General features: G+C 38.6%; 1 protein-coding gene across 4 annotated transcripts in view; it reads right to left on the reverse strand.

Annotated features, from left to right (window-relative positions):
• Window positions 1–462: 462 nt before the first annotated feature.
• LOC137433829 (BCL2/adenovirus E1B 19 kDa protein-interacting protein 2) overlaps window positions 463–21,332 on the reverse strand; it is a 73,612-nt gene continuing 52,742 nt past the window's right edge. For 3 of the 4 annotated variants that reach the window (XM_068126213.2, XM_068126215.2, XM_078786032.1), the window contains 4 exons: window positions 13,825–13,911; window positions 13,547–13,645; window positions 10,831–10,882; window positions 463–1,793 (listed from right to left, as the gene is read on the reverse strand). In XM_068126213.2, the coding sequence (XP_067982314.2) occupies window positions 1,788–1,793; window positions 10,831–10,882; window positions 13,547–13,645; window positions 13,825–13,911 (244 nt within the window). In that variant the 3' untranslated portion in view covers window positions 463–1,787. The remainder of the gene's footprint in view (window positions 1,794–10,830; window positions 10,883–13,546; window positions 13,646–13,824; window positions 13,912–21,332) is intronic. The other variant, XM_068126214.2, reaches the window with a different exon arrangement.

The following is a 21,332-nucleotide window of genomic DNA, read 5'->3' on the forward strand; positions in this document are numbered from 1 at the left end:
AATAAGACTGGCAAAAAAATACGTGAGAAGATGGTTAATATATTTTTTTGGACAAAGAGGATACAAACCATTTCTTTGTAATGCACGTTTCTGGTTAATAACCATTTTCTGTAAAGATTGAAACTGTACCATTAAGAACGGTAAATGTTTTGTTTCCGGCAATAAAACTGGCAAGGAAAGCAAAATCACCTTCTCGGTTTAAATGTAACGATGAAGAAATGAGGATGAGCAGATGAGGGGTTTCACTGTACTATTTTTAAAAAATTACAGGAGAAGCTCGGGCCCCTCAACGGACCGCGGGCCCTGAGGCAGTGACCCCACTTGATCCCCCCGCAAGCCCCCTCTCGACGCCCTTGAGTATAGATTAACGGGAAGGAGGGAGAATTTCCACCATCTTTGCATTCGTATTAAAGATAGTCCCTTCCAGTCATGCTGATTGAATAAAATCAGGCTCAGAAGAAGTAAGAAAACAGCAAAAACCCTGTTTATTCAAGAAAAGAAAAAAACAAGAAAAAACAGGGGAGACCAACATGAACAATTATGGCTTAAATATACCATAAACAGCATCCATAATAAAAAGCAAAAGCAGCATTAGGTTGTTTTACTGACATGACTCAGCTATTACCCAAGTGTAACCTATTGACCCAATTCAAAATACAGTTTACGTTTAGTAAACGAAAATTATGAACTTAAAAAAAACAAACTATGCAGAGCACAGTTTAGATTGGACGTTGGGTTATTACAAATACTGTAAATAGACCAACATTATTATCACACCTGTAACCAACAATGGGAAATATTCAAGTCATGGTGTTTCGAGGAATAGAAAAATGTCACCAACAATTCCCAGGGATGAGGCCTGTCCAGACACGTTTTGGGAATTTGGTTAGAACCGGGAATTTTGTTAGAACCAGTGTTGTTGGCTTACCTTTCAGGTGACCGACCACACGTACGCCATGAATGGGGCTCGACCAAAACCCAGCAAAACGTTTGCAGGGGAAACGGATCTAAATGCAAAACATGCTAACGTAAACACAGATGTCCTTCTCCACGATTGGGAGCTAATGTAAAAAAAAAAAAATCTTGAGCAGCAAATGTCCAGATAGAGAGGTCTCAAAAAACACCAATCACAACAAAAGAATGATAAAAAGAATGTCCAAAACAACCGAGTAAGTGCAAACAAGAGCATGAAGAAAACCCCAAAGTCATAAATTATTTTTGACATTAAGAAACCACGATGAAGAAATCTCAACTCGAATGAGTCCTCGCCAAGAAGGCAAACTAGATGGCCAATCAAATAAAGATGACCTAAGTTTGGTTCAAGTGCTGGCTGTTGGAACATGTTAGAAAAAGTGCCAAAGTGTCGCTTGGCAAAACAACGAAGGATTAAAAAAAATTGGATTAAAAGAAGTGAAAACTCAGACTTATTAATTGAACTTAATTAAACTGTGGGAAAGCTGAAATAATGGAAATCGAGGCCTGTGTATGCAAGGCCAGATCCTGCACATGACCATGTGGAAGAAACCTTCAAGTTGTTAGAGAAGGTGGAGGATACATAACATTCAACTGTCTTTCAACACTTACACAATCCCGGCATCATCACAAGGTGTACATGTTAGGCGTTGGAGATTAGGTAGCGAAAAGATAGAAAGTTCCTATGCCACAGATGGTGTGGCCAGGACAGGACAGGATGATCTAGTCAATGAGGAGGCAACAAAAGGAGAGGTAAATAGACATGGAGGCTCGGAGGCTAGCAGATCGAAGAAGCATTCTTCCTTGATCTCTTGTCAAGTCTGCAAAGCAAGTCACAATGCAAGTTACAAGGAAAAAAAAATCGACAAAACAATGACAGATAGTTTTTCATTTAATTTCAGATAACGTTTGAATTAATTTATTTCCAAAAAAGATAAATCATCCTTCCACAAGCAGGTTGTATGGGCATCAAAGCAGATTCTGGTTGCCTGAGTATTCACAAACATTGGCATTTCTCCCCGGACTGAAGAATATCATAAGAATTCCCGTATCACATGACACAAATCCCAGGAATGTTTGGCTAATGCAATAACAGCTTGTTCCCAATTCGTTCCTCAACTAAATTGCATTCTACGATCACAACGGTGAATGGTACGTGCTACGCAGGGCGAGCGTCAGTGGGAATAATCATCATGATTTGAGCTTGACGAATGAAAATAAACTTGAAATAGTTTTTCCAAACTTGAAATTGCTATGACAACAACAACAAAACCCTGGCCGAGTCATAACAATGCATAATTACAAAAAAAAGCTTTTTCAAAATTACAAGAGTGTGAAGTTTCCAATCAGAGATTTGATATTCTTTTTCTCTCACAAATTCAAGAAACTGCGGCTCAAATTCGAACACAACGAACATCTCAGTTCTGCTTTCAGATTTATATAAACGAGGCGAGACGGGTTCTTCGACTTTATCTGTGTCACCGAAGAAAATGTTGACTCGCACAGCCACTTTATCTCTTCAGTCTTTTCCAGACAGCTTTCCAGGTGTGGAAAGTGGGCAAAATCCTGCTTCTGGACTTGTACTAGCAGAAGAGTGAGTTTTCAAGAAACTGCGGCTCAAATTCGGACAAAGAGATATTTTGATTTTAACTCTCCAATGATTTGAGCTTGATCGCAAATGAGTTTCCCTTTTCCCTGCGACTTCATGTTCAGCTCATTCTTTTCCCTGCAGTTTCTTGTTCAGCTCATTCTTTTCCCTGCAGTTTCTTGTTCAGCTCATTCTTTTCCCTGCAGTTTCTTGTTCAGCTCATTCTTTTCCCTGCGGCTTCATGTTCAGCTCATTCTTTTCCCTGCGGCTTCATGTTCAGCTCATTCTTTTCCCTGCAGTTTCTTGTTCAGCTCATTCTTTTCCCTGCAGTTTCTTGTTCAGCTCATTCTTTTCCCTGCAGTTTCTTGGTCAGCTCATTCTTTTCCCTGCAGTTTCATGTTCAGCTCATTCTTTTCCCTGCAGTTTCTTGTTCAGCTCATTCATTTCCCTGCAGTTTCATGTTCAGCTCATTCTTTTCCCTGCAGTTTCTTGTTCAGCTCATTCTTTTCCCTGCAGTTTCTTGTTCAGCTCATTCTTTTCCCTGCAGTTTCTTGTTCAGCTCATTCATTTCCCTGCAGTTTCATGTTCAGTTCATTCTTTTCCCTGCAGTTTCTTGTTCAGCTCATTCATTTCCCTGCAGTTTCTTGTTCAGCTCATTCTTTTCCCTGCAGTTTCTTGTTCAGCTCATTCTTTTCCCTGCAGTTTCTTGTTCAGCTCATTCTTTTCCCTGCAGTTTCTTGTTCAGCTCATTCATTTCCCTGCAGTTTCATGTTCAGCTCATTCTTTTCCCTGCAGTTTCTTGTTCAGCTCATTCTTTTCCCTGCAGTTTCTTGTTCAGCTCATTCTTTTCCCTGCAGTTTCTTATTCAGCTCATTCCTTTCCCTGCAGTTTCTTGTTCAGCTCATTCTTTTCCCTGCAGTTTCTTGTTCAGCTCATTCTTTTCCCTGCAGTTTCTTGTTCAGCTCATTCTTTTCCCTGCAGTTTCTTGTTCAGCTCATTCTTTTCCCTGCAGTTTCTTGTTCAGCTCATTCCTTTCCCTGCAGTTTCTTGTTCAGCTCATTCTTTTCCTTGCAGTTTCTTCTACAGCTCATTCTTTTCCCTGCAGTTTCTTGTTCAGCCCATTCCTTTCCCTGCAGTTTCTTGTTCAGCTCATTCTTTTCCTTGCAGTTTCTTGTTCAGCTCATTCTTTTCCCTGCAGTTTCTTGTTCAGCTCATTCTTTTCCCTGCAGTTTCTTGTTCAGCTCATTCTTTTCCCTGCAGTTTCTTGTTCAGCTCATTCCTTTCCCTGCAGTTTCTTGTTCAGCTCATTCTTTTCCTTGCAGTTTCTTGTTCAGCTCATTCCTTTCCCTGCAGTTTCTTGTTCAGCTCATTCCTTTCCCTGCAGTTTCTTGTTCAGCTCATTCCTTTCCCTGCAGTTTCTTGTTCAGCTCATTCTTTTCCTTGCAGTTTCTTGTTCAGCTCATTCTTTTCCCTGCAGTTTCTTGTTCAGCTCATTCTTTTCCCTGCAGTTTCTTGTTCAGCTCATTCTTTTCCCTGCAGTTTCTTGTTCAGCTCATTCTTTTCCCTGCAGTTTCTTGTTCAGCTCATTCATTTCCCTGCAGTTTCATGTTCAGCTCATTCTTTTCCCTGCAGTTTCTTGTTCAGCTCATTCTTTTCCCTGCAGTTTCTTGTTCAGCTCATTCTTTTCCCTGCAGTTTCTTGTTCAGCTCATTCCTTTCCCTGCAGTTTCTTGTTCAGCTCATTCTTTTCCCTGCAGTTTCTTGTTCAGCTCATTCTTTTCCCTGCAGTTTCTTGTTCAGCTCATTCTTTTCCCTGCAGTTTCTTGTTCAGCTCATTCTTTTCCCTGCAGTTTCTTGTTCAGCTCATTCTTTTCCTTGCAGTTTCTTCTACAGCTCATTCTTTTCCCTGCAGTTTCTTGTTCAGCCCATTCCTTTCCCTGCAGTTTCTTGTTCAGCTCATTCTTTTCCCTGCAGTTTCTTGTTCAGCTCATTCTTTTCCCTGCAGTTTCTTGTTCAGCTCATTCTTTTCCCTGCAGTTTCTTGTTCAGCTCATTCTTTTCCCTGCAGTTTCTTGTTCAGCTCATTCTTTTCCTTGCAGTTTCTTCTACAGCTCATTCTTTTCCCTGCAGTTTCTTGTTCAGCTCATTCTTTTCCCTGCAGTTTCTTGTTCAGCTCATTCCTTTCCCTGCAGTTTCTTGTTCAGCTCATTCTTTTCCTTGCAGTTTCTTCTACAGCTCATTCTTTTCCCTGCAGTTTCTTGTTCAGCCCATTCCTTTCCCTGCAGTTTCTTGTTCAGCTCATTCTTTTCCTTGCAGTTTCTTGTTCAGCTCATTCTTTTCCCTGCAGTTTCTTGTTCAGCTCATTCTTTTCCCTGCAGTTTCTTGTTCAGCTCATTCTTTTCCCTGCAGTTTCTTGTTCAGCTCATTCCTTTCCCTGCAGTTTCTTGTTCAGCTCATTCTTTTCCTTGCAGTTTCTTGTTCAGCTCATTCCTTTCCCTGCAGTTTCTTGTTCAGCTCATTCTTTTCCCTGCAGTTTCTTGTTCAGCTCATTCTTTTCCCTGCAGTTTCTTGTTCAGCTCATTCTTTTCCCTGCAGTTTCTTGTTCAGCTCATTCTTTTCCTTGCAGTTTCTTGTTCAGCTCATTCCTTTCCCTGCAGTTTCTTGTTCAGCTCATTCTTTTCCCTGCAGTTTCTTGTTCAGCTCATTCTTTTCCCTGCAGTTTCTTGTTCAGCTCATTCTTTTCCTTGCAGTTTCTTGTTCAGCTCATTCTTTTCCCTGCAGTTTCTTGTTCAGCTCATTCTTTTCCCTGCAGTTTCTTGTTCAGCTCATTCTTTTCCCTGCAGTTTCTTGTTCAGCTCATTCTTTTCCCTGCAGTTTCTTGTTCAGCTCATTCTTTTCCTTGCAGTTTCTTCTACAGCTCATTCTTTTCCCTGCAGTTTCTTGTTCAGCTCATTCTTTTCCCTGCAGTTTCTTGTTCAGCTCATTCCTTTCCCTGCAGTTTCTTGTTCAGCTCATTCTTTTCCTTGCAGTTTCTTCTACAGCTCATTCTTTTCCCTGCAGTTTCTTGTTCAGCCCATTCCTTTCCCTGCAGTTTCTTGTTCAGCTCATTCTTTTCCTTGCAGTTTCTTGTTCAGCTCATTCTTTTCCCTGCAGTTTCTTGTTCAGCTCATTCTTTTCCCTGCAGTTTCTTGTTCAGCTCATTCTTTTCCCTGCAGTTTCTTGTTCAGCTCATTCCTTTCCCTGCAGTTTCTTGTTCAGCTCATTCTTTTCCTTGCAGTTTCTTGTTCAGCTCATTCCTTTCCCTGCAGTTTCTTGTTCAGCTCATTCTTTTCCTTGCAGTTTCTTGTTCAGCTCATTCCTTTCCCTGCAGTTTCTTGTTCAGCTCATTCTTTTCCTTGCAGTTTCTTGTTCAGCCCATTCTTTTCCCTGCAGTTTCTTGTTCAGCCCATTCAAGTGACCCATTACGTCAGTCAAAACCCGCAAATCGCATTGCCATCCTGCACTCAATACCTGAAAACTTTTCAGCCTGTCCTTTTTCCACCAGAAACTCGTGAATTTGTGGATACAAGACAGTGAACAGCTTCAGAACCTTTCCACGACTCAGACATTGAGCATTCACCTAGTAAATTACATCAAAATCGCAGTCATCCAATTCCTTGAGTGATTCTATGAACTGTTGATGAACAAGAGCGCTATTGCTGTGCAGGTAATTCGCGATTTTAATTACTGTGTTCATCAAGTCAAGCAACGTGTCATTCCCCACCATTTGTGCGCAGAGACTTTCCTGGTGAAGTATGCAGTGGAAGGGTACTGGAAACAATGCTGCCAAGATATTTCAAGTACTTGTACAGACGCGCAACAAACACCGTCATTGCTGGCACCCCATCTGTTGTGACTTAAATCAACTTGGTCAAATCCAGGCCAAATGTTTTCACTACCTCCAGGAAAGTATTGAGCAAATCAATCCCACATGTTTTTACTCTCAGCACAAATTGCCAGCATTTATTCGCGTATTGTGAGGTCACTTGACACGTATCGAATCCAGAAAACAAGCCGCTCAGTGTTACTGATATTGGTCGATTCGTCCAATGCTAACGAATAGCAACGACACGCTTTCAATTGATCACGCAACTGATTTTCCAAATTTACAGCCAAATCCTGAATTCTTCGAACAATCGTTCTCTGACTCAGTTGAAAGTTTTGCGCCTTCTGCATGATGGTAGATTTCACTTTGGGTTCATCGTCCTGCAGAAAAATTTCCATTACTGAGAGGAATGATTTCTTCCACCAATTCTGCGTCTGCAAACGGTTTCTTTTTTCTTTCTTTTTTGCCAGGATGAATGCAGCTTTATAGCAAAGGTCACCAGTTCAGATGATGAGAGGTACCGCTTGAGCTTACGCTGCCGATCAAGAACAGATCACTTCAAGAAGAACAGATCAAGCACAGATTCTACGAGTTGGCCGCACATTTTTTCTAAATGGCCACACATGGCCATTGGCCAATGGGTTGCCCACAGATGGTCTAAACTCTAAAGGGTACATTACAATCATAGTTAGTGTCTAAGGGGTCAAAATAGTCGAATCTCTCAAGCCTGTAAAGAGGGTCTAAAAGGTCCAAGTGAACTAAAGCTCGAAATGGTCTAGGGTCCAAGCTGGCCAATCTGTTGGCTCAATGTAAGGGGTCTAAATGATGTTAAGGTCTAAGCTCTAAAGGGTCTAAAGTGACCTCAGGGGTGTAAATGTCTAAAGGCTTCAAGTCATACCAAACACTTCAAAAATGGTACGTGTTGCTTCCTTACTTGAAAAGGTAGAGCACGGACAATCCCTTGCGGTTGGCATCCATGGGGAGGAGGAAATTCCTCTTGAGGAAATGCTCCACTGATGAGTATGGTGAGAAAAGCAGCGCCATTGTTATGACGTTGCTGGTACCCAGAGTATCCGGGAAGTGACGGCAGTGACGGCACTACCCCCAAGCTCAGTGGCTGTGTTAAGTGTTTGTCTTGTCAGTGTGTCCGTGTGTCTGTGTCTGTGTCTGTGTCTGTGTGTGTGTGTGTGTGTGTGTGTGTGTGTGTGTGTGTGTGTGTGTGTGTCACCCCTATTACAAGCCTTAGCCCATGTATTAAGAAACAAGACCTAAAGTCTAACAGCGGCGTAGCCGGGCTTGTAAAATATTATAAACCACAAACGCATATTATTAGCTTTTCAAACCGTCACTAATGCTGTTTATAACATTAAACAAATAAATTTGGAGGAAGCTCGACATCCATGAGGTAAGTTTTACTTACAGAACTGAGCGAAAATCTACTGTAATCTAGATTATACCACACAAGGGTTGGAGGTGTGCCCATTTAACAAGCAGCTAGCTAGTGCTTGCGAAGCCAGCCATTCCTTAACGGTTTGGAATAGAGTACTTGCTCGAATGCTTCAACCCAATGGCGATCTCTCCACAAGAAACTTAGTAAATGATCACACACCCAATGTTCTTGAGACCCGACCATAGAGAGACTGTAATCTATATACTCCAAAGACGAATGACCCTTCCTGCCGCACCGGGTGTACAAGTAAATTAAAATGTTGGTCGGTGGACTCAGCCGTCGTAATGACATCATAGACGTAATGACGCAACGGACACAAAACTTCCGCTTCTTTAATATGTAGCACATGATATATTTTAACTTCCAATATGTTTGCAGTCACTACGAAGGGATTTGTGTTATGATGATATTTACTATAATATTAACGTTACATTTTCATTATTTCGAAAATGATATTACTATAAAAAACCGAGGTGAATTCCTTACTTCCTCGGTTATTAATATTAATGCCAAACAACGCTCATCAGTGATCATTAACCATACACCGCTTCAATCCATTAACCTTCCATTCACGACATTGGGATTAAAGTGTTATGGTTATATTTACTACATTATTATAACGAAAACGATACTACTGAAACGATACACTACTGTATAAAGAAACCTGGGCTTAATTTGTCCAAAGCAGTCCGAAGACAAGTCATCACGCCTAAGGCCTATACGTACCGTATTGTTGGAAGAGACGTAACGCCGATGCTTTCGCTATTTGATGATCATTTTAACAATCCGTTTGTTTGTGTTTCACACTGAATGAAAAACGTAAAGGTAGAGCATGATATATGACAGTTTCGACGATATGTTCGGCATGAACAAAATTGGAATCAAAATGGCCAAGTGTGGAGAGTCAGCCACTGCATGGCCGTAATGACATCAGACGTAATGACATCACCCTGTCATGTGACCAGATTCTCAGCTCTGATTGGTATATGTGGACGTTTGAGGGGACATACATACATACATACATACATACATACATACATACATACATACGTACGTACGTACAGATGGACAAACACTGTTCTCGACGGCTCTGCCCGATGGGCTAAGCTGTAAAAAAAAAAAGAAGGTTGTAGGGGTCTAAAGGTGTCTATGGTCTTAGGGGTTTTAAAGAGTCTTTAAAGTCTTAAAGGGTCTTCAAGGTCTTTGGGGTCTACAGGGTATTTGGGGGTATTCGGGAGCTTAAAGAGTCTTAAGGGTGTTCGGTGTCTTCAATGGTCTTATGGGTCTTTGGGGTCTAAGGGGTCTAATCTCTCAAGCATGTAAAAAGCATGTAAAAACAAGGGTATTAGTTCAGGGTTTTTGTGACAATAAAAGTATCTTCAAGGTGGACTAAGACTTTTGTACAGCATTGTAGAATGTAGATTACCAAAAAGAATGGGTAAGTTCACACCTGGAGAGTAACCTTTGACAATTCCCTCAGGTAATGCTAAAAACAAATACCCAAATATACAAATTATACAGGTATATACTTGGCATTGCCAAACAAAAACATTGTAAACTTAGTTTCGATAAACATTCAAACTATCACCGTCCCCTTTAAACCACGCAATCCTCTGTTTGGCGGACACCTTTAAATCGGGTTTGTCCGTGCTAAAAAGTTTGTTTACCTGGAACTGTAAGTGTTAACTTCGTTTATTTCTTCCTAGGCATGAGGCAATATTAGAAACTAACCCTCCTGTTCGGTGACGGAGGTTATGCTTTCACCACAATCTGTGAGTACAATTTCTCAAAAAATCATGAATGGATTCAGACGAAACTTGGTGGACAAGTTGGGTGTGTGACATGGACGAATTGATTCGATTTTGGTGAAGATCTGGATACGAGAAGTTTCTTCTCTTTGAAAGTGTTTCTTCATAATTGAGATAGAGCCAAAAACGATGATATTTCAAAATATTGTCGACGAGTTATGACAAAAATAGGTGGATGAGTTGATCAGGTGACAGGAACAAGTCGATTCGATTTTGGTTCAGGTCCGGATCCAGATCCGACCTATCGGTGGGATACATAACATAAACTGCTCAGCCTGGCGGAGGTTTGCGCTCTACGGAGTGCCTGTTCACCCTAAAAATCCCACCTTTGGAGGTAATAATGACCAAACCAAAATCACTCGTTGCCATGGCTTTCAACTTTCCTTCATGCTCTCTACACGTTAATTCGCCTTGAATGTTCCTGTAGGGATGGGAGAGGCTATACTGTAATCGCTCAGTGTGCACGTCTGCTTGTAGTTCTACTTCAATACTGATCATTCATTCTCAGATCTCCTAATCCATATACCTTGGGCAGCCTCTACATTGCTAAATGCTCCGTCTCTCTACACATTTTGGTGCGATCGCAGCGAACCCGTCAGCGATTAACAATAATACTGTGATTGAAAAATCACTTTCTTAACATGAGACAATTTTCCGTGTTGGTGCTGTCGGTGTCGTCATTGGTCATTTTGAAAGCATCCATTTTATCAAAGATTTTTTTTGTTACATCTCATACAAAGGACAAAAGGTATTAAAGTTGGTGGGGGAAAGTGGTGTCACATCCTGCTTTGCACCTGCTTCATAAACACAAAATTTGTCTGTCCTGTGCAGGCAAACAATGGGGCTAAAATGTGTTTGTCAGAACATTTTGCAAACACTGACATGTGCGATCATGCACCCAAATTTGGGACTGTTTCCGTGTTTGCACCATTCCTTGTACATGCGTATTATTGGTACTTTTGCAAAGTATTATTTATATTACACCTTGTTGCTATCCACATTTGCCTTTTTGGTTTACATACATAAAAAATCGTAGGTTAATAGTAAAGGCTTTTTCCAATATAAAATAAAATCACATAAAGAACGGCAGGACATGATTCGCTTCAAAGCATTCCAGTGGAGGCACAGGACAAAATGGGCATCGCTTACGTGAGTGCCTTCACGATCTGATGGCCGATCATGTGGCGATCTGTCAGGCAGCCTAGGCAGTATGATTAGAATCAGGCAAGAGGGTGGGGAATAAGTAAGGAAAAAAAAGGAGGTGGTGAGGAAGGGGAGGGAACGAAGCAGAACATGAATGATGCGCTAGACTAAACAAAGCAAGCAATCAGTAAAGGATAAAAGGATACAAGAAGCAGGAGAGAATCAATCTTAGAGAAGAGCTAATGGAATAGCAAGGCCTTGAGTGCATGGGGAATAGCCAAGATAAAATGGCACCACTCAGACTATGAAGCAGCCAGGGGAAAAGGAGTGTACAGAACAGTGGGCATGCCAAAGGTCACAATGCATGCAAAAATAAGAAATAGAACAACAACCACCACAATAAAATTGGGCCTTACATGGTCTCAGACCTCTCAAGATGAAGCTTTTCATCCAGCCTGCATGGCAGGATGAGCCAGGCCCAAAGAAACAAGAGGACAAAAGTTGATATTGTTAGTTAGGCTTGAAGATAGAGGGAATGGTTTAGTAAAGACTGCACCCCAGCAAGACACCAACACAATAAGTACAGAAACATCAACGTTTTCTATTACAGCTTTAAGCTCCTGTCCATTAAAGACTTCACCACCACCACCACAAATTCATTCCCTTTCAATTTCACCACCACAACCCAAAAACAAGCATCAGACAACAGTATTGCACCAGCCAAGTTAGTGATAAAGGGTAAGCGCCCGCTATCACCTTCAGGTTAGCAGGTTCTACAGCAACAGAGCATCAAAAACAATACAACATTGCAGGACCTCAAACTTCATCATTTCACACAATTTGAAGAGCAATAGCCCAACTGCAAGTCACTAACATCAAATTAATAATCTACAATGCAAGACGTTTAATAAGCCAGTGACTGCCCCGGCACACCCTTCTTGGTCCAATGCAAAAAAAAAAAAAAAAAAAAAATCATTCTTTTGTCACCATCCATTTCAGCTATTTATAAGATCGACAACTCATGCCCCGTGGCCCCCTAAGGTACCTCAAAATGATTCGTTTGCCTGGCCCGTTTAGCGGTAAACAATTCAAGACTACATAGTGCTGTCCCCTGTTTCGGGAACTGAGTGGCATGCTGACGAGGAGGGGAGTGTCGTTGAAGCTGAAGGGAAAGGTGTATGCTGCATGTGTGAGAACTGTTATGATTTATGGGAGCGAGACATGGGTAATGAACGTAGAGCAGCAACGAAGGCTGGAAAGGGTGGAAATGCGAATGGTTCGGTGGATGTGTGGAGTATCGTTGAGAGAGACGAAGACAAATGATGAATTGCGAAACATGATGGGAATAGAGCCTGTGATGGATGCTGTGAAGAGAAACAGGTTGAGATGGTTTGGTCATGTGTTGAGGAAGGATGAAAGTGACTGGTTGAGAAGAGTGATGGAAATGAATGCAGAAGGAAGTAGAGGAAGGGGCAGACCGAGAAAGACTTGGCTAAAGGTGGTGGAAGAAGAAATGCGGGCAAGGGGGTTAACAGGGGGAGATGCAGAAAATAGGGCAAAATGGAGAAGATTGTCATGGGGCCCGCAAGGCTAACCCCCGCTCTCCGCAAGGGAAAATGGCCTTAAAATGCCTGTTGTTGTTGTTGTTGTTGTATGGTGCTGTCCCCTCTGGGCAGGCACCCCTACCTCACACCTTGTTCAGCTTGACGACGTGGAAACCAAGGCCTTTATGATAATTGAAATCTCCTGCAACTAAGCCAAATCTATGGGCTAAGCCTTAAATTGGACCCACCCCAGCGGTGAAACAAAAAACAACATCACACGAAACGTTGACCTTAATACAGGAAAAAAAAGAAGCTATTTCCTTATGGTGATTGTAAAACGGGTTATGATCTTAATTCTATCTCTGATTCCCATCACTTCCAAAACCCATGAATATAAACACTATGTCTGACTCGGCTGTTTTCTTCGAGTTAGAGTATATGATTTTGGGAATGTTTTTGAAATGGTCTATTCTTGATTTACGATGACGTCTACAAGCCGACGGAGATGGGTTTGTTCTTTCTACGCCTTTACTTATTTTTCTTTTTGGGGGCTTTACAAGAGTGAGGCTCATGGAAGAGGAAGGTTAAACTGACAGAGAGGCAGCGTGACAACAATTGAGCACAATCAGTAAGGGAATGAATGAACAGAAAAAGAGACAGAAAAAGAGAGAGATATGCGGGAAGTAAACGAACAACAGGAAGTAAGAGGGATTATGTTGGAACAATAAAAAAAATAATGTGCTGTCATTATTTTGGTGTTTATAAATATCGTCGCATCAGCAGGTCCGCTTAGGCAGACCATCTGAACCGAATGTCTACTACCTCCGTGAATGACCAAACGATCTTTACACATGCAACTGCGAGCGGACAGTGCTCGTCTTTCCTCTCCATGTCCTAGTAGCCGAAGTCTGTTATAATTTAATATCTCCCCAAGGTCGTTCAATATGGCCGAACCAGCGGTCTTTCCCATGTGCAGGAATCAAAAGGTGGGAAGAAGCTTCATATATATATATATATATCAAATGATTTATTGAAAAATGGAATGACATAGGAAGTAAAGACAACAAAACTTGGATGAATCCAGCGCTCAAGACAGCGAATAAGGGGAAAGGCCGACAACTCGCCATAATCCCAAGATAATGTATGCCATGTGGAATTGTGCTTGAGGGACTACGTACTGTGCAATGCATTCTGGGATCGTTATGTGCTGCATAGGCACACATTCGGACAGCTGTCCCAGGCTGTTCACATAGCAGATCTTGCGACTGAACTTCGAGCTACAGAGAAAAGAACAAACAGGAAGTAAGGAGTAGGCAGGTGGAGAATAGATACTTTAAAAATTACATGGTCATAGCGAGGTGGGAAGTACAAATTAATTAAAAAGTGAAAAGATGGCTGTTCGTGCAAAATGTGGGTAATAAAATGGTAGGTTAAAAAAACAACAAAAAAAACTCACCTGATAAACGGTCGTATTACAGCAAGTAGTGCGCGAATGAACCATGATGGATGGACAATTATCAAGGACTTGAGGTTCTTACGAAGCCTGGATGAGGACAACATGGAAAAAAATTGTGAAAATTAGAGGGAGTGATAAAAAATAGCTGATGGGGTGAACAAGCATCTGAAATCTATCGCAATTCACGCTGGGATTCGGGAAGTATGTCTTGTAAGGAAGGAGTATATGAATTACAAGGTGGGATGCCCCAGATGCATTATCATAAAATAAATTACAAGATGGGAAAGAAGTGCCCTGCTGCCAAATAATCGAATACGCTCGTCACACTCACCATTAGATAAGCACTCAGAGCACGAGTTGCCATATATTTATGCATGAACCAGAGTGGGAGACGAGGGCGAGGAGGAAGGGTGATATTGCAAGTTTAAATTACATAAATTAAAAGGAGACCGATCATGTTAATAACTTATACTTGTAATCACATGAAAAAACATTTACTTTCACTTAAATCTAAGCTGCCTTTATGGGGTTCACATCACCAACTAAAAAAGGTTTCCTCTAACCTGTCAAAAGGATGAGGATTCATACTGCTTTGTCAATCATCAAGGTGATAACGAGGCAACATGTTCAGGAAGTGCGCCCCTTTTTTACCCTCGCCTGAGGAGGGGGTGTTGCATTTGAGTCCGTTTGTCTGTCTGTCCGCACAGAATAAATATGATTTTTCTCTGCAACTGTTGGGCCGATTGACAGGAAAGTTTCACCATAGGTGCAACTCCACCCGTATAATTTTTTAATGATAATTATGTCGTCATAGGTCACGTGGTTCGGCCGTCATATTTGTTTTAACACAAAAGCCTTAAAAACCACTGAAATTACACCCCCTTTTTTTCTCTCAAAAAATTGCGCCCCTTTTCTCCCTCCTAAGCCCCACCCACTTTCCCTAAACCTTGTCCATTGCTTGAAATGCCAGGCATGCCAGGCATGAAAAATTACAACATTTTTCTCCCTGCATTTAACTTATTAACTCCCCCAATTTTTCATTATACTCATACAGAGACCCAACGAATATTTGTGTTTCATTTTTAGGTAATAATTTAATTCTCTTTGAAGAACAATCACCATCTAGAATATTGACAAATGTTATATTAGAATTTAACTCTCGGTTTAGGTATCGCCGTTGAATAAATAATATCATTATTAGGTATCGTATTATTATAATAATATTATTATAATATAATATAATTATTATAATAATATAATTATAAATAATATAATATAATTAATAATATAATATTTATTATAAATAATATAATAAATAATTATAATTAATTAGGTATCGCCGTCGAGCCGATATGAAATGATAAACTTCTCTTAATGACCTCGTCTGACCCCCTCCAGAATCACATACCATTTTGAGATTATAGTAAATTATTTTCCCCTCGATCTCTTGGCAATCACTTTTTTGTCTAATAAATACAATGTTTCAAAACACAAAAGACAAATTTCAATCAATCTCCTCATTTAAAAAGGATACTGAAATATATTGCACTGTTGTAAAATTGAACAAAGATGATTTCAATAACTTTTGGATTAAACCTATTATGAAGGATAATATGAGCTACTCAATACCTTTTAAAGGAAGAGCATTCTCTGTCTTTGGGAAATCGTCAATTAAAGTAATTATAACAAAAGTTTCACCACTATTTATGGAGATATATAATAAACTAGAGGAGGTAATGAAAGATGTAAAAGTATCAAAAAAGAAAACTCTTTTTACTGAAGCTACCGTAAAGGAAGATAAAACTATTAGCTCTAAACACGGCGAAATTTCTATATTCTTTAATAACGCCAAAGATGTCAATCTTGATGAAATGAAAGATGTTAATATATCAGGAGAAATGTCATTTCGCTCAATAGTAGTTAGGAACCATTTTAAAATTACCTTTAATATAAAAAATGTTGTAGTTGAATCTGTTAATGAAAAAAAGTATATGGATATAGACGGTCATGTTTTTTCTTCTAATTAAATATGTGTCATTATTCAAGTGAAGATTTTGTTGATTTTAAAAGTGATGATAGTGGTAGTGAGACTTTGTCTTCGCAAGACAGTTATGATACGAAGAGTTTGTGTTCTAATGATAGCTATGAAAGTAGTTTTATAGCTGATGGTGATAATGAAAGCACCGATTATAGTGAAGATGATTATTAGTTTAAGTAATCTTTTACTATATAAATATGATAAATCCAAACGACATACCAGATATTGAGCCTCTTGAATTCCCTGATTCTCCATATGATAAATTAGAGAATTGTTCGGCTTGTGATAGAGTGGGATTAAATACAGAGTCAAAAGCCCATAAACAATGTTTATTCTGTGATTATCTTTTAATTAATGATGATAAAATATATATATATATATATATATATATATATATATATAATATATATATATATATATATATATATATATATATATATATATATATATATATATATATAACTCTTTTAAATTAGAACCAAAAATGAAATACTTTAAAAGATTAATAAGAGAGATGAATGTTAAGTATTATGATGATAATACACAATTTCTTACAAGGGAAGAGGCTATTTGTATTGAGGAAATGTATAGGGGTTTAATGATATTTATTATTCAAAATAATTTTAATGGAAATGTTAATACAAGATACTACAGTCATGTGAAAAAGTAAGTACACGCCATGTAAAGTTTTGACTTTTTCAACACATTTCAACATACAGCTATTTGATCTTCATTTCAACAATATTGATAGATAAAGGTGATATAATATAACAAATATCATGAAACATTTACATTTTGTAGTCCATTGTATAATTTAAATAAACATCAATGCAAATTTCGCATGTGGAAAAAGTAAGTACACCCCTACATTTATCACTACTTCAAATACGTAAAATTTGAATCAGGCGCACCAGCTCAGGTGCAAATGATTAGAACATCATTAGAGAGGATCTTGGAGGAACCTGTCTTATTTAAACCTCAGATATTTAGTTTGGTTTGCTCCTTGTTGTTGAAGTGTGCGGCGTCACCATGCCTAGATCAAAAGAGCTCTCTGAAGCCTTCAGAAAGAAGGTTATAGATGCCTACGAGTCTGGGAAGGGATTTAAAAAGATCTCCAAACAATTTCAAATCAATCATTCGACTGTCGGAAAGATCATCTACAAGTGGAGAAGATTCCAAACAACTGCCAACTTGTTCAGGCCAGGCCACCCCAGCAAGTTCAGCCTGAGAGCAGACCGCAAGATGCTGAAAGAAGTCTCTAAGAACCCCAGAATGTCATCACGGGACCTACAGGTAGCTCTTGCCACTGTTGATGTCAAAGTGCACGAGTCTACCATAAGAAAGAGGCTGCACAAATTTGATCTACATGGGAGGTGTGCCAGGAGGAAACCTTTGCTGTCCAGAAAGAACATCAGGGCAAGACTAAAGTTTGCCAATGAACACCGAGGCAAAGACGAGCACTTCTGGAACAATGTGCTCTGAACAGAGGAGTGAAAGGTAGAGCTATTTGGCCACAGTACCAGAAGGCATGTTTGGCGAAAACCAAAGCCAGCATTTGACCAGAAGAACCTGATACCAACTGTAAAGCATGGTGGTGGAAATATTATGGTTTGGGGCAGCTTTGCTGCATCAGGGCCTGGGCAGCTCACCATCATCGAATCCACGATGAATTCTTCATTGTACCAGAGGGTGCTTGAGGATAATGTGAGACCATCTGTCGGAAAGTTGAAGCTCAACCGAAGGTGGACCTTGCAACATGACAATGACCCTAAACATACCAGTAAATCCACCAAGGAATGGCTGAAAAGAAAGAAATGGAGGGTTCTGGAATGGCCAAGTCAAAGCCCGGATCTAAATCCCATCGAGATGTTGTGGGGGGATTTGAAACGAGCTGTGCATGCCAGAAACCCCTCAAACATCGCACAGCTGAAAGAATTCTGTATGGAGGAGTGGGCAAAAATTTCTCCCAGTCGATGTCAGAGACAGGTAGACAGTTATAAGAAACGCCTACTTGAGTTTGTTTCTGCCAAATGGGGCAATACCACCTATTAGAGCCAAGGGTGTACTTACTTTTTCCACATGCGAAATTTGCATTTATGTTTATTTAAATTATACAATGGACTACAAAATGTAAATGTTTCATGATATTTGTTGTATTATATCACCTTTATCTATCAATATTGTTGAAATGAAGATCAAATAGCTGTATGTTGAAATATGTTGAAAAAGTCAAAACTTTACATGGGGTGTACAGTACTTACTTTTTCACGTGACTGTATATAAATAAAATAATGGATTATCTTGAAATTAAACCTGAACTCAGGATAAAATATAGAGTTTCTAAAAAAGCTCATAAAAAATTAGATGACTTGTTTTCCAAATATATGAATGAATGATTTTTTACCCGTTTGGGAAAACAAGATAAAATTTAACAACCATAAAAATCTCCCAAATTCATTAAGATGTCTAATAGTTGGTTCAAGCGGATGTGGAAAAACCTGTTTGCTTTTAAAGATGCTCCTTACCCACAACTTTTTAGATTATGATAATTTAATAATTTTCACAAAGTCAAGTTTTCAACCCGAGTATCAACTACTATCACAAGGTTTTAATGCGGACCTTCAAAAAGAAGATATAATCCGTTTATTTAAACTTCAAAAAAAAACTAAATGATTATAACATTGAAGATATAATACAACTATTTTGTGATACACAGAAATCAAAACCGAAATCAAAACCCATAACTTGTATTCTCAGTGATAATACGGATGATATACCTTCCCCCAAAGATTTAGATAAATCAAAAAAGAACCTCGTTATCTTTGATGATTGTGTTCATGAGAGAAACCAAACGGTTATGGATAGCTACTATACAAGAGGGAGACATTCTTCTTGTAATTGTATTTATCTCAGTAAATCATACTTTCAACTCCCTCGTCGCTCAATAAGAAACAATGCCAATACCTTAATTTTATTCAAGTTAAATTCAATAGATGTAAATAATTTTTGGAGAGACAATTGTTCTACGTTATGTAGTAAAAAAGAATTTGAGGCTCACACGAAATACACGATTGGAAAATATAAATATATTGTTGTGAAACAAGATGAGATACTAAATGATATTTTTCAATAAATAAATACAGAAAATGAATGCACAAGAAAGAGCAAGAAGGTTTAAGGAACATCAGGAGTTAGTTTCAAAAAGTTGTAAAGCAACAGGAAGGCATAAAGAAGAAACACAGACAGAAACTAACGGGTGAAGAAGCGTTTGAAAGAAAACAAGAGAAAATTTTAAAACCGCTTTTAAAAACTTCCCAACAAAAAATGATTTCGTCTACAGTTCCTGCGATAGAATATACTCAAAAAAAACTTCAAATGCTCAAGGATTTTAGTCAAATGATGGAGCAAGAACTTGGAGATATAGGAGAATTAGAATATAATGATGAAGGATTATTTCGACAACTTGAGGAGGTAAATCAACCTCCCAATTATATTGTGGAAGCTCTTCAAAACAATGAATATTCGGCGGATTCAAAAACCAGAGCAGGTCTCATTCCAACAGAAGAACCAGCACAGTTCTATCTTGTTAAAGAAAAGGTATTGATATTTCATGATAAATTGATGTTCTTGAGTTCTGCTCAACCAAATGTTAAATTAACCCCCAGATTAATGTTTCTTCCAACAAAAGATGGAAAACAAGCAACAAGTATGAGGGGTGATTCAACATATTTCAATGAACCATTGAATATGAAAAATGAAGATGATAGGGTAGAAATTGATTTACTAAACTCACTTGATTATGGAGTTTCTGTTGCTGGTAAAAGTAAGAAGAATGAGAAGGAAAAACATATTATTGATGCTTTATGCAAGCTTGGTTTAGCCTCGGGTTCGGGTGTTAGCTTTCTTCCAAATGACCCATCACAATTAGTTAATAGGCTATTATTGCTGTAAGGTAATAAGAAGGCTGGGAACAAAAATTGTTTTAAAGAAGCCTCAGCCATTTTAGATCAGCTGATGAATATGAAAATAATTAATAAATATCAATACAAAGATATTTTATTACATATTAAATAAGATGAGAAGCACAATTCTTAATTTTAATTTCACAACGAGTGATTACACAGCTTCATTCCTTTACCCACTACAACTTGACCCCACAAAAGAATATGAGGCTTCTTTATTGTCAATGGAAACTTATAATACCCTTTTTAATATCACAGAGAAAAATAACAAGTTTAGTTATGATTCAGGAAGCGGATACAAAACTATAACAGTTTCATCCGGAGCATATGAGATTTCTCAAATATCTTCTGAAATTTCTCGCCTTATGAAAGAACAAGGTGATGAACCAAAAAATATTGCAATAGATATTCAAGAACATACTTCAAAATCAACTATTAAACTTAAAAATAATTATAAAGTTGATTTCACGATTGAAAATTCGTACAGAGAGCTATTGGATTTCTCTTCAAAAAAGATTGAAACTAATGGGACATTTTACAGTGATAATGTCATTCAAATATCCTCCGGTATAAATTCGGTATTAATTCATTGTGATTTGATTGATGGTGCTTATAACGATGGAATAAGAACAAATACAATATTTTCATTCAGCGCTTACTCAACCCCGATTGGTTATAAATTCAATATGGAACCAAAAAATCTTGTCTATTTACCTGTGTCAGGAAAAACCATATACAGAGTAAATTTTAAGATAACCGATCAAGATAATCATATGATTTCCTTTAATGAAGAAATTATATCCATCAGAATTCACCTACGTGACGTTTTCCAATAAATAAATAATGGTTATTGTGAGAAAACACGAGTTGGGAAAATATAAAATAATTACAAAAGATGGGGATGGGATGTTCCTTTCACCATACTATAAGGGTGAAGGTATGTTTCTTGGTAGAGGATACTATAAACCAAAGAGACAACGGGGTGTGGGACATCAATTTAGAAATAAAGGAGATGGGATAATTGATACTCTAATGGGTATTGGTTCAACCATTCTTAAACATAAAGACCTAATTGATTCAACCGCTTCTGCTGTGGGCTCAATTGCGGGTGCTATAAAGAGTTACAAGCAATAAATTATAAGCAATCAAAGAAATAAAAAAAGGCAAAACAACTATCTTCACCAGAACGACAAAAAAATCATTCAAATACTTGGGTCAGGGTTTCAAAGGTTTTAGCATCTTTTTATACTAAATAAATACAAGTATGGAAGCAATTGATAGTATCTATGATTTGGATGATACGATTATCATTTCAAACTCCACTAAAAAGGAAGACTATTTTAAGGTAAATGCTATAACAGGAACAGACTGGAATTCAAACGGAACAAAACATTTTGAAATAAATAACTAATCAACAAACTTACTTGAATCTAGCTGATAGTTTCTTGTTGTGTAAATTTAAATTCACTAAGGCTGCGAATAACACTAATGCTACACTCGTAAATGAA

Source organism: Myxine glutinosa, chromosome 10, assembly GCF_964187855.1.
Source record: "Myxine glutinosa chromosome 10, kmMyxGlut1.1, whole genome shotgun sequence".
Taxonomy (NCBI): Eukaryota; Metazoa; Chordata; class Myxini; order Myxiniformes; family Myxinidae; genus Myxine; species Myxine glutinosa.